This window comes from Lynx canadensis, chromosome A2 (genome assembly GCF_007474595.2).
Source record: "Lynx canadensis isolate LIC74 chromosome A2, mLynCan4.pri.v2, whole genome shotgun sequence".
NCBI lineage: Eukaryota > Metazoa > Chordata > Mammalia > Carnivora > Felidae > Lynx > Lynx canadensis.
Genome location: NC_044304.2, coordinates 132038812 through 132052810, shown reverse-complemented (window position 1 = coordinate 132052810; position 13999 = coordinate 132038812). Strand labels below are relative to the sequence as shown.

At 36.0% G+C, this 13999-nt stretch overlaps 1 protein-coding gene across 1 annotated transcript in view; it reads left to right on the top strand.

Moving 5' to 3' along the window:
* Positions 1–13308, top strand: part of PPP1R3A (protein phosphatase 1 regulatory subunit 3A) — a 38111-nt gene extending 24803 nt beyond the window's left edge. The window contains exons 2-4 of the mRNA XM_030308266.1: positions 8298–8356; positions 8470–8594; positions 10513–13308. Coding sequence (XP_030164126.1) covers positions 8298–8356; positions 8470–8594; positions 10513–12909 — 2581 coding nt within the window. The 3' untranslated portion in view covers positions 12910–13308. The remainder of the gene's footprint in view (positions 1–8297; positions 8357–8469; positions 8595–10512) is intronic.
* The last annotated feature ends 691 nt before the right edge of the window (positions 13309–13999 follow it).

Below are 13999 nucleotides of genomic sequence, written 5' to 3'. Positions count from 1 at the left end.
TGATTACTTACACAAAACCTACTACATTTTGACAGTGTTAAAGCAGAAGGTCCATATACCCAGAAACTGCAGTAGCATTAACTCAGTGCCCAGATCTTGACACTGAATAAAACAACTGGGTGATAGAACAAAGTGTGAATTAACATTCCCATGCACACTGTATTTGGAGAGGACACTTTTAAGTAAAAGGTTACTTTCACTGAAGATCTGGTGATTTTTCTTTGGAGTATGGTCCTCTAAGAAGGGCACACTAAAAACAACTAAGCAAGTATGCTATCGTGGGTTGCAAATTTTACTCTTGAAAGTAGCCTGTGAATTAAAGATATGAGAGAATATAGGGTAAACATTAAAAAAATACAGGTAAGTCCAAGTAAAAGGAAAAAGATGGGACTTTGGTGCTATGGTGTTATAAAACATATTTACCACACAGTAGTGATAATAATAATAAACTTATCAAACACTTACACATATTGAGACTATGTTAAATAATAGCCCTATATAAAGAGGAGGCAATATTTTGGAGAAAGTTGAGGCATAGAGAGGTTAAGTATCATGTCTGAAGTCACATGGCTAGTAAGTGGTGAATGAGATGTGCATCCAAGCCTTTCTTTTTCACTCTGGTTTGACCCTCTATGAGAGAACATTGGCATGGTGACCAAGAAATCTGAACATAGTTCTAGTTTACTTACTAGTTAGTGTGTGTGACTTCTGCCATATTGTTTCACTAGGCTTTAGTTTCTCTATGATATGATGGGATGGGACTATCCAAGTATGAGGCCTCTTACAGAACTGAGGTCCTTTGAATTGAAGGAGTTTGGCAAAAAAAAGTAGGATAACATTTCTGAAGTTACATGAGGCTAAGAAGTTGAGCGTCTGTAGAACTGACTCAAGTTGTGAGTTATAAACACAAATTATTGTTTTCTTGTTAATTTATTAGATAGGTTGCAAATACCTTTCAATTTCTACCTTATCGATGTTTCATCATTTTATTCTATAAGATACCTAGACTGGTCTGTTTTCCAATGTACTTATTTTCTGGGTATATGTGATACATAAACAGTTATTTTGTACATAGAGCTGCAGCCATCCTTACAGAATTGGACGTGACTTGCTGAAAAGTCAGAGACATAAGGAGCTACTTCCTGCATCACTTTCCTGGATTCTTAGAGTGTCTTCCTGCAGCCCTTATATGAGCAGTGAGACTAGATGTTTTCAAACACTAGAACATCTACTAAAAAATGAAGTTCTACTAAAAAATGCAGTTCCTACTCCCCACTCCAGACATGCTGATTCAGAACCGGTTTTGGACCTTCAAAGCAGCATTTGTAACGAGTACCAGGTCATTTTTTGAAGGAGCTCAGTGAACCACATTTTAAGAAGCATTGTTAGGATTTTAAGTTTGTGCCTGTTGAACTGGCTGACTACTATTTGATACCCAGGGTTTTGATCTTTCATTCTTCCTAAATTGTATCTTAAATTGCTTGACATATTTAAAATAGCTCTTTTTTACTGATAACATACTTGTACATGACACTTTAAACTTAGACTTGCCGCTCCCCTCCTCCCTAACTAGCGTTACTTCTTATTTTCAACTTAGAGGCCAGATCCTCCTGGAAACTATTTCTACCCCATCTTCCACCCCACTGAACACACACTTATTACACAGTGATTTGTGTAAAAAGTATCTGTCTTCCCACGGGTTTGGGAGCTCTTTGAGGGCAGGAACTTGGTCTTATTCGTTGTGATGATCTAGTACAATATTTGGAAATTTGTGGGCACTCAAACATTTGTTAAATGATGCTTGATTGAATGAATGAATACAGATTGCTATATATTTTGTTACTATTACATTTCATAGGGATCATTATTAACTGGAAATCATTAATTTCTTTACACATCCAAAACATATTTATTATCTACTTGAGGCCATCACATAAAATTTCCGTACTATATCCCATTTCTCTGAAGTGGGGGGAAATTTTTAAATGTAAAGATGTTGCAAGCCTTTGTGCAATGGTATTATGAGAGGTAAAAGAAAAACAACATAATCTGGGCATTTTTCACTCAATAAGAACTAATTTTCATTTCCCATTTTGTCAAAAGCCCAAAGGCTTTCTAAGCCTAACACATTTCCTTCAATGAAACTCATCTGCTTTCCTTCACCCTTGCTTCGCCTCCTGATTTCTCCATCTCAGGTGAGGGTAGTTCCATCCTTTGGAATTCTGAAACTAGAAACCTCTGCATTAGCCTTTATTTGTCTTTACCCATAAGTGTTTTCTAAATAGTAGGAAAGCGTGTTACAAAGTCTTATCAAACTAACACGGAGTAAGGGAACTGGGTTTGGGGCCAGGAGGGCCAACGAAAGCAGAAGAATGACTCTCTCCACTGCCTATCACTAGGGAAGGGGCCACCTGCGCAACAAGACCCGATGGACTCCGTGCACTGACACACACCACGTCTATATCGGGGTTTGCAAATCTGCCTCGCATGAAATCACTTTAGGAGATTACCAGTAATATCATTGTCCATTCCCCCCACCCCACCTCCATGTGCAGGTCTATTAATTTAAAACTTACAGAGATAGGACCTGGTGCTTCTGATGTGAAAGGAGATTTGGGGAACTGTTGTTGTATCAAGAGCTATAGTTTTTATGGGAAAAGAGAAGGACAAGGCAGCAGGGCTCCTGAACAACTGGCATGCTTAAAGTTCCATTATGAGCTTGATCTCTAGTTCCTTAGAAATTCATCAAGATAGAATGCCCAAATCTAGCAAAACAAGTTGGCTCCAACCTAGAGGCTGACTGGTAACTACTTAGAATATTATGGGCCCAGGTGAACAGAATGGATGAAGAGGCATTTTCTTTTTCCCCAGTGAAGGACTAGAATAATACCCAGAAAACTAATAAGCATAACTTGAGGGTCCCCTGTCTAAGCATGTGAGATTAGGGAGGAAGGTGCTTCTCATGGGTACCTGAGAAGCAGATCACCCAGCCCATGAGATCAGAAACCACCCTGGAGACTAATTCAACACCGTACTGACTGGTAGTGCAGGAGCCCCAGTTAACTACCAGACTTAACTCTCCCTTACTTAGGTCTTAGGAGGAAAAATAGTAGATTTCTAAATCTCATGAGTGCATTAGCTTTAGTCATTTTTTAAATCTATCTACAGGAATTGATCAACGATCATATTGTTGCCACATCGAAAGGATGTAGCATTTCATTCCTCTCCTCTTTCCTCTTGGCCATCGCCTTTAACCCTCATCATTTTGTGCCTGAAATACTGTAGTCATCTCATGGCTAGTCTTTTTGCCCCACCACGGCTCATTCTATCCAGGTTCTCCTTAGAAAGGTCCCTTAATGTACCTCTAGAGACTGGTTCTGAAATGGACATCTGACCATGTCTCTCTCCCATTGAACTCCCTTTACCCACCACGCCCGCAGTGGCTAAAAACATGCTTAAAGAACTCAGATCCACTTCCCTGCATGCTAAGCCCTTTAAAACATGCTCAAAAACAAACTGATGGTTACTAGAGAGGAGATAGGGGCATGAGGAGTGGGTTGAGTAGGTGATGGGGATTAAGGAATGCACCTGTTGTGATGAGCACCAGGTGTTGTATGGAAGCGTTGAATCACTAAATTGTACACCTGAAACTAATATTACACTGTGTGTTAACTAACTGATATTTAAATAAAAACTTTAAAAAAACGTACTCAAACTAGCTCCAGTTCTGTTCCTTGGCATTCTTCCCCCCCCCCCCAAAATGCAATCCGAACATTTCATTTCTGAATGTGTCTCATTCTTTTGTGCCTTCTTAAATCCCTTAAATACCCTTAAATCTTTTACCATTCGTTATTGCCTCTGTCTGGAATGACCTTGCCATTCTTCTCTCATTGCCAGGCTCCTACTTTTCTCAATAACTCAGTAACTCAAAATGTTATTTCCTTTGTAAAAAATCCCATGATTCTCCCACAGAATAACCTCATTGTTTCTGTCCTCTCTTTAGAGAATATGTATAATATTCTATAATTTATTATAATACTTATCACTTATTATGATTATAATTGCCTATTGATGCACCTATTTTAGTCATTACATTATAGCTTCCTAGAAATAAAAGGCTATAGTTTATTTATCTTGAATTTTCCAGTGTTTATTGGAAGTTATGCATGGATGATCAAAATATCTTCTAGAAGAATCAATGGCCCTTTTTTAAAAAAGTGTTTTATTTTTATTTATTTTGAGAGAGCGAGAGAGAGAGAGAGAGTGGGAGTGGGGCAGAGAGAGAATCCCAAGCAAGCTCTGCACTGTCAAGACAAAAAGGTAAAGACCGGGGAAGAGTAGAAAGGATGCTATGCGTTTATTGAACAACATTTATTATGCCAATATTATGGGCCAGGCAGTGTGTTAGCCACTGGCAATACAAATAAATAAGAAACTTGCCCACTTACAAAGGGCTCAGAGAACATAAAAGGGAGACTAGAAACATCCAATAATGCTTTTCATTTCTATGAAAATTGTGTATAGTTCTAGCCCTATCATCATCAACTTGTCTTTCTCCTCAATTCTTCTAAAGTTGTTTTAATTATACTCTTTAGATGTAATGGTCATATGACTGATACTTTGAGTTTCAGAGTGGGATTTGATCTATAGACATCCTCTAATCTAATCAAAAGAGCAACTCATTTGTCTTAAGTTATCTGAAACTAGAGTTTAAGTAGATATTTTAAATAATGTTAATAAGCACCTGCAAAACTACCACTCAAAACAATAACCAACTCCTAACTATCTCGTTTTCTCATTCCTTATCCCAAATTGTCCCACCTAATATAACCATAATCTTGAAAATCAAGCCTTCTTGATTATTTAGCTTTTTAGTATATTCTGTTTTCCTTCATATATGTATTCAAATTATTTTAGTAGTTTTTAGCATATAAAAAAGAACATCCTCTGATTTAATGTTTTTGGACTATTCATTTAATGTTACGTTACTAAGATTTATCCATATTGTTGTATGTCTATTTGGTTTATTAATTCTGAGTGCTATGTAATATTCTTTTTTGTGATATGCCATAGTTTTGTGTCCACTTTTCTGTTGATGGGCATTTGGGTTGTTTCAAGATTCTGTAGTTGATAGCAATTTTTATCAATTAAATAGATATAAAAGAGTATCTCCTTGTGGTCTTGATTTACATTTCTCTGTTCTCTAACCATACTGACTACCCCTTTATGTGCATATTATAGGCTTATATGAAGTTTCTCTTCTATGAAATGTCTGTCCCTCTCCCCTGATTCTATTGAAATGTTTGTACTTTCTTATTGATTTGTAGGAGTTATTTATGTAGTCTTGATACTTATTTGTGTTGATTTTGCATTCTTTCCTAGTTTGTAATTTATACATTTCTCTTATAAATATGTATTTTAATGAACCAGTTTTAAATTTCAATATAGTTAGGCTGACAATCCTTTTTATAGCCACTTTTTTTCTTCTTATTTAAGAAAATGTTTCCTACTTTGAAGTCTATAAGATATTCACATGCATTTTCTATTAAGAATTTCAAGGTTGTTGGGGCACCTGGGTGTTTCAGTCAGTTGAGTGTCTGACTTCAGCTCAGGTCACCATCTCACGGTTTGTGAGTTCGAGCCCTGCGTTGTGCTCTGTGCTGACGGCTCAGAGCCTGGAGCCTGCTTCAGATTCTGTGTGTGTGTCTCTCTCTGCCCCTCCTCCGCTCACACTCTGTCTCTCTCTCCTTCAAAAATAAATAAACATTAAAAAAAAATTTTTTAAGAATTTCAAGGTTGTTGACATTTCAGATCTTCATCCATCCAGAGTAGATTTCTGAATATAGGTTGTGCCAATTTCATTTTTTTCTCATAACAATAGTCATTTTCCCTGTCTCCATGTATTGGGAAATCTCTTATTACCTGCTATGTGACATACTATGATTGTCATATACCCAAGTTATAGATATGTGAGAATCTTTACTAAGCTCTCAATCTTTGTCTGTCTCTGTGCCAACATAACTGTCTTTTTAAAGTTTGTTTATTTTGAGAGAGAAAGAGAGACGGGTGGGAGAAGGGGTAGAGAGAAAGAGAATCCCAAGCAAGCTCTGTGCTATCAGCACAGATATGGGGCTAGAGCTCATGAACCATGAGATCATGACCTGAGCCAAAATCAAGAGTCAGACACTTAACCAACTGAACCAGCCATCCAGGCACCCACAACATAACTGTTTTAGTAACTAAAACTTCATAAGATCTCTTGAACTCAGGTAGAGCAAGTTTTCCTCACAGCTACTTCTCAGAAATATTTCTTCTTTCTTCAGTCCTTTGTTCTCTTTAAAATCATTTTTTCAAATTTTATAAAAGACTGTTGTGGAATTTTGATTAGAATTGGATTGAATCTGTGGATCAATTTGGGAAAGAATACTTTCATCTATCTTCTTATCTATGAACATGGTATGTTTCTCAGTTTTTCTAGGTTTTTAGTATTCTTGGTACAATTTTATTCTTTTCCTTGTAGGAGTCTTACACATCTTCTATTAGTTTACTGCATAGATATTTGATATAATATTTAAATTTCATGTAGTTCAGCTTCTCTTTCTTGTATTTATTCCTGAATCTAAGATCCACCCCCCCATATTTCTGTATTTACATGTTTTGTAAGACACCAGTGTAATAATACACAGTTTAGTAACTAATTATCCCCAAAATGAGTTAGAAGCAGGTTTATTTCCTTTTGATGCACTTATTTTTTTAAAAATTGAATTATCTTAGAGAATTAATTTAGAAAAATGATTGAGAGCATTGTGTTTAGTAAAAAACAGAAGGCTTTAAATATCTATGATTTTCCCTCTACAAATGAGATTTTTCAACACTGTTATGGGAATAAAGAGGAAGCAAGAACAATCAAATGATATTTAATGGTTTGGGTTTTTTAAAGCTCTTATATATTAGGTGTGTGGAGAAAGGAAAATGCATCAATTCTCAGTTAAATTCCATAAAAATAAATCTTTGCATATTTACTGGCCTCATTAAACAATACAGATTTATAGATTAAGTCAGTATCCACTATGTAAATGTTATATTTTTTCCAGTGATACTATATTTATATAGAAACTTTATTTTATTTAATGGGTCCACTGGAAAATACCAAATCTTTTTGGTGAAGTTACAATTAAGCATCATAAATATATACAAAACTGAATTTCTTTCTTGCATAGTCCAGATGGAAGAATTTGCAGTTTTCTCATGATTTGTTGAAAAAGATTGGCTTTCCTGGAAATTGGATCAACACTATCCACGTAATGAAGAGTAGACTGTATTATACAACTTTATCAGACATTGCCAACTCTCTACGTGCATTTTATTCAAGAAAAGTCATTGAGAAAAGTCACTAGAAGAAAATTCAGCTGAGACAATATAAGAAAATGTGGACACTGGGCCAATCGTTTCTGATAGATTGGCTTGTGACATAGCTATACACAAAATAGGCTTTTTCAGTAACATTTTTCTTGCTGAGTGTCATGGACAAATCTAAATCCTAATGATTCCACAAATAAAACTACAAATGGAGTACATTTGAAATAAAAATATTTTTACCTTTCTTAATCACAATGCAGAATATTACAATAAAGGAAGTATAACCCAAATAATTTTAAAGAAAGAAAATATATGCTTTCATATGAGCAATCTGAAGTCTTGGTTGTAAAATTAGCCTTTGGCAATACACACATAAAGTCTTTGAACTGAGTATAAATTTACCTGCCTTTCAGTTTTTTAGTAAGTTTGTTGTTTTCTCCTTTCCTGAAAGGAGAGTTAATGTTGTATCCATCCAAATGAAGGAATTTTGAGTAAAGTAGAACACAAAAAATTAATTAGAACATTAAAAAACAATTTCCATGACCACAAATGGACTGACGACAGTTCATAAAACTTTAGCATTTAAACCAAGAGAAAAATGTTCTCACTTGCAAATATTAAATTCATGAATGATGGAATAATCAACATTTACACTTATTTTTACTTTGGTTATGTAAGTTTTAATATAGGCAACATAATCTTATTTAGAAATACAGCATTATGGAAGTTGTTCTTAAATTTTTCTACTACTAATATTTGCTACTGAATTATTCTAAGAAATCAATTTTACTTATAAAGCATACAAAGTAACGCAAGAAAATATGAAAGGTTATATACTTATTTGGCTTGCTATTTGTTTGACTTTCCCCCTGTACAAAAAATACTTAGAAGATGTAGTCCCAGAAAACATGTATAACATTTTGTTTTAAATTTGACAGTAAAGAAGAATCATTATTGACATCAGATGAGAATGACTTTGAGAATTCAAAGATTACAGGTACTATTTTTTATTTGATTTATTCAAATTAATTTTTAAACAAAGTCTGTGTCTTTTGTTAAAGCCTATGATGATAATAATCTCACATAGATACAATTGTATTAACTTTGCAGATACCTACATCCCAACAATTGTTTGTTCCCATGAAGACCAGGAAGACTCAGAAACCAGTAATCAAAATGTAAAAGACGTAAACAGGGAACATGATGAACATAATGAAATAGAATTAGAGTTGATGGTAAGTGTTCTGGTTGCCACGGTATTAGAGACGATGAATCCATTTATGCTTCAAAGATGCTGCAACGCCTGCCTTTCGATAGTTTCAACTAATATAATTTGCAAATGTGAAAGCACAGCCTATTCTGTCCTCGCATCTCTAGCTTGATCAACAAGGCACTTTGATTTCAGTATGTTGCTTCTGGTCTCTGCAGTGGTAAATTAATGACATTCATTTCTTATCTCTTTACCAGCGGCTCTGAGTAATAGTTTGTAGGAATTATAGAAGAGGTAGCACTATCCTGATGTGCATTTCTAATCTTTGTGACAAGTGCACACTTAGCATAAACTCATCTCTAAAATGAGAGGGCTGGACTAGATGATTGTTAGAGTCTGTCCAGCTCTTCAAGTGTGATTCTTGCATTTAGCAGCATTTTTAAAAACTTACTTCCATCTTTATGAGACCCCCACAGTTCTATGTTGTTGGAAAGTATTAAATTACCAAATGAGGAGAAAATAGCCTGTGCTATATTTTTTAAACAGGAAACAAATCCAGCACTGTACAATTTAGTATTAAATTTGTTATCATAAATTTCACACTTGGTGAACATTCAATCTATTTGGAATTTTTGGGGGGATGGTTTAGATAGCATTTTTATCACAAAGGAAGAAATGGGAGTAAATGAGTCACATAATGCAATTTATCCTTTACTGTATTTGGTTGGAGCTCATATCATTAGGATACATGGATTCATAATCATCTAAGATTAAAATGACATTTGCCTCTTCAAGTGTCAGAGCTGGAAAAGAAAAGAAATAGAGCTCATCTCTTTCCCTACATTTCCTACCTTTTCTATAGTGATATGGAAGCTGCATCACTAAAGTATGCAATTTACTTTGCTCCAACTTTAAGAAACTACAAAGTTGTCACCCATTGTGAGAATTCTCACCAGCTGAAAGTTAACATCGCCATTTTTTTTTCAAACCACAGAATATAATGAAAGGGCCCTGAAAAATCACATACTTCACCAATACACCTCATTACAATGAGCAGACTCAAATATAAAAGTTTGTTTAGAAGTTACTGAGATTGTACATCCAATAAATGAACAGGGAGCTGTAATTTAGATGCTAATTTGCTCCATGCTGACGTTAATGCATAAAACAATGAAGCTCTATAATAGATGGAAATACAACCAAATCTGTGGAACCCACAGGCATTGGCTTACAAGACAGCTGTGCAGTTGACAAGTAACATGAGCCTTATGTGAGAAGAAGGGGAAAACGTAAGATTTGCATATAATTATTGAGATCATGCAAATGTCAGTTATGAGGAGAAAAAAAAAACACAGGCATCTCACTGTTAAATCCTGACAGTTGGCATCACTGAAGAGCTCAAATACATTTGAGTACCAGTTGGCAGAGGGTCATTAAAACAGAATTTGCAGAGACATTAACTCCCTCACTTTTCTTTGAGTGACGTTTTGCTATTAATAGTTTGCAGAGGCTTTGCAGAAAACATATTAATAAGAGAAACTGTAATAGGGGCACCTACAGCAAGTGTAAATGCAGCAAGGGGCACCCAGGAAGCTGCTCTCTAATTGATTAGCATGGAGCTATCAATGTGTATATCCTAAGTGAGGAGAAAGTGCAATGACAAGCAAGAATAGTTGAATAATACAATGTGATATTTGGAAGCTGGGAAGGAGAGTGATTAATTTTGGTCCCTTTTCTTATTAATCTCATTCCCAAGTCATAGCCTACAAGGATCCCCCCAAAACATCCGGCTTTGAGAATTTATACAAAATCCATAAATGAAACGAGCCAAGGAAACCTACCGGTTAATTGCTAGCCCTGTGAATGAAATATATGGAGTTCATTTTGTATATTTAAAATCATTTGGTCATTATCTGTTTTGTTTTTGTTCTTTATCCCCTAAGATAAATCAATGCTTAATAAGAAGTACAGCTTCCAGAGATGAAAAGAATACATTTGCGATAGATCCGGTCAATTTTCCAAATAGAGCTGAGGGGTTAGAGAAGAAGCAAATCCATGGTGAAGTGTACACTGACATGTTTAAAAGGCCTTTGTCTCCAAGTTCATCAGCAGAAAGCTCCTTCAAGGGAGATTTTTACTTCAATGAAAAATACTCCTCAGGAAGTAAGTGTAGTCATCAACCTTCAGAGAAAATTACTCCAGATATAGGAGAAATCAAGCCACCACTGGGAGATACTAGTAGTGATGAATTAGTGCAATTACACACGGGCAGCAGAGAAGTACTGGATGATAATGCTAATCAAGCCCATGCGAGAGGCAGAGTGCAAATAGCTTGTCCCTCCTCAGATCAACTAGTCACAGAGAATCTCAATAAAAAACATGAAGGAGGAGCTGAGAAAATTGAAGTGAAAGATTGGGAATGTTTAAGAAGAGGTTTCTGTTTGGATTTCTATTCAGAAGCATCAGTAGGAAAGGGATCTTCTAAGAAAGATCATGGCAATGGTAAGACCGAGGAGGGGGAGCAAAGAACACATTCAGGTGTTAACGAAAAACAAAGCAAAAATTTTCATTCAGTTGTACATGACCAAGAAAGGAAGCAGGGCCACTCTGAAATAAGTATGGAAGGGACCGGAGCTGGTAACAGAGACCTAGCCGTTTGGCTGAGTAAAGACACCACAATTCCCGACCAGACAATCAGAGCAGATACGTTTCATTCACCAAGGATAAGTCTAAGTCGGGAAGAAGCTGGGTTAACAACTCCAGAGCATGGTCTCTCGACTAGTGACGGCACCACTTTTGGAGGGATGCCTGATCAGGTTTGTTCACGAAGAAATGGAAAAGTTTTGAGGAATGATTGTCTTTTCCAAGTTGAAGAAGAAAAATCAGGTTGGATTAATCCTGAAGATCAGAATAAGAACGCACAACACAAACAAAGTTGGAATGTTCTGGAAAGTCAGAGAAAAGCGAGAGAGAGTAAGACAAATAGAACAGAACAGATCAAGGAACAAGCAGATTGTGAAGACGTGTGGGGAAAGAGAGATAATACAAGGAGTTTGAAAGCTACTCCTACGGAAGAATTGTTTACCTGCCAAGAAACAGTGAGCTGTGAACTGTCTTCTCTAGCTGATCATGGTGTTACCGAGAGAGCAGAAGCAGGTACAGCTTATATAATTAAGACAACATCAGAAAGTACTCTAGAAAGCATGTCTGCTAGAGAAAAAGCAATAATTGCTAAGCTACCTCAAGAGACAGCACGAAGTGACAGGCCCATCGAGGTAAAGGCAACAGCGTTTGATCCACATGAAGGGAGAAATGATGATTCACATTATACCCTTTGTCAACGAGATACAGGAGGTGTAATCTATGACAATGATTTTGAAAAGGAGTCACGTTTGGGTATTTGTAATGTACATGTAGATGAAACGGAGAAAGAAGAAACCGTATCTATGTACAATCCCAGGAAGACACATGACAGGAAGAAACGTGGCATTGGAAATATCACATCTGTAGAAGAATCCTTACAGGTCATTACAGGCAATCAAAAGGCAGCCTCAAAACTGGATTTACATTTGGGAATGTTACCAACAGACAAAAAAACATTTCCAGAAAACAGAGATCATAAACAGGTCCAAGAATCATCAAAGAGAAAGGATCTAGAAGCTGTTATTCATTCTGCTTTAAATTCAGACACTAATAGAGCTTCTCAGAATGGCTCTCACGTTTCCAATCACCATGCTAAAACCTCAGTGCCATCTCATGAACAGGCAATTGCTGTAGAGAATATAATTACTACCATGACTCTCCAATCTATTTCTACTAAATCAGAATATAATTGTAATCCAACAAGTGAAATCCCGGGTACCGAGAAGCACCCTCATCCTGGGTCTACACCTGAAGAAGTTTCTAAAAGTTCAGGAGTAGTGACATCAGGTAATAGCAGAGAAAGATTGACAAGCCAGATTTTTCAACAAGAAGAATGCAGTGAGGAAAAATCTCTATGGCCAAAGATTTCCGTCAGTGAAGCCGCAGAGAACATGGAAGAGGCAAGGCATGGAAAAGAAGGATTCAACTCTGGACAATCACCGGGCTCTTCAGGTGACAAGGAATCCGAGAGCTCTTCTTCTGCTAGTCTCCTTGCCCAGGAAGGTCAAAGTGAAAGCAGTGAATCTCTGATTTCGAAATACACCAACTCTAAAATACCTTATTTCCTTTTGTTTCTGATTTTTCTTGTAACTATCTACCAGTATGACCTGATGATTGGCTTGGCATTCTACCTTTTTTCATTGTACTGGCTATCCTGGGAAGGGGGGAGACAAAAAGAGTCTGTCAAAAAGAAGTAACCTCACCACTATTATTATTTTCTCTTAAATGATAAGCTTTTTAGCCCCAAACATTTGGATTGGTGAAGGAGACTATTCATTGTTCAAAGACCCAGTGCAGTTTTTCTCTTGAAGGATCATTTAAAAAGGAATGCGTATGAAGTTTGCTCCTTCATATAAGTAATTATTCTATATAGGACCATTATGTTTGGATCATTAAATGCCTATATGAATATGAGATCTGAAGCACGTCAAGTTGAAATTAGGTACAGCTGTTGCTCCTTAGCAGGCTATGAAGTTGCAATGCTTCACGTCTCTTCACTACTTAAAGTGCCATTTCTTGCATTCATTTCTTTTGCAGTAAAGCTTCATTTTTCCCCCCGAGAGTATTTTTCCCTCTACGGTTAAAAAAAAAAAAAATAGATAAAACATGAACAATGGCAGAGGACTTTTTTTTTTTTTTGGTCTTTTGGTATTGACCATGAAATTTGCATTTATCACTGTATCATTTATCAGCACGTTTTGATAGATCAAATCTTTCAACTTTGATTCCATATTTTTAAGAACAATACCCATGTATATTGAAATGCATAAACTTAAAGAAAGACCTTGTTTGTTTGAATACTTTATACACGGATCCTTTTTACCTCCTTCACACATTCAAAGAGCACTCAGAAGCCGAATCTGACAGAGACTGAAGCAACTGGGAGATAATCTTGTAATCTACAAAATTTTGTGGGTGGCCCGTCCTTAAGCAATGTTTTTCTCTTGTATAAAGAGAAAGCATAACACAGCTGAACAATTTTAATGTCAATTATTCAAGAGTCGAGGTTTTAAAGTTCTACAAGCATTGCTTCAGAATGAATTTGTACTTATAAAGCATAAAGCATTAAATGATAATAATAATTAAAAAAAGATTTCCAAATGAACTATTTTACTTGGTAGTATTTTTTTGTCTTCAAAAAATTTTTTAATCGCTTTTGTTATAAGACAATGAGTTATTTCCCAAGGTGTATATAGAGAATGAACAACTAACCATTGGTGATAGTTATAATACCATTAGGTTATATATCAGGTAATGACTCAGGCTTTTCTTTCTTTCTTTCTTTCT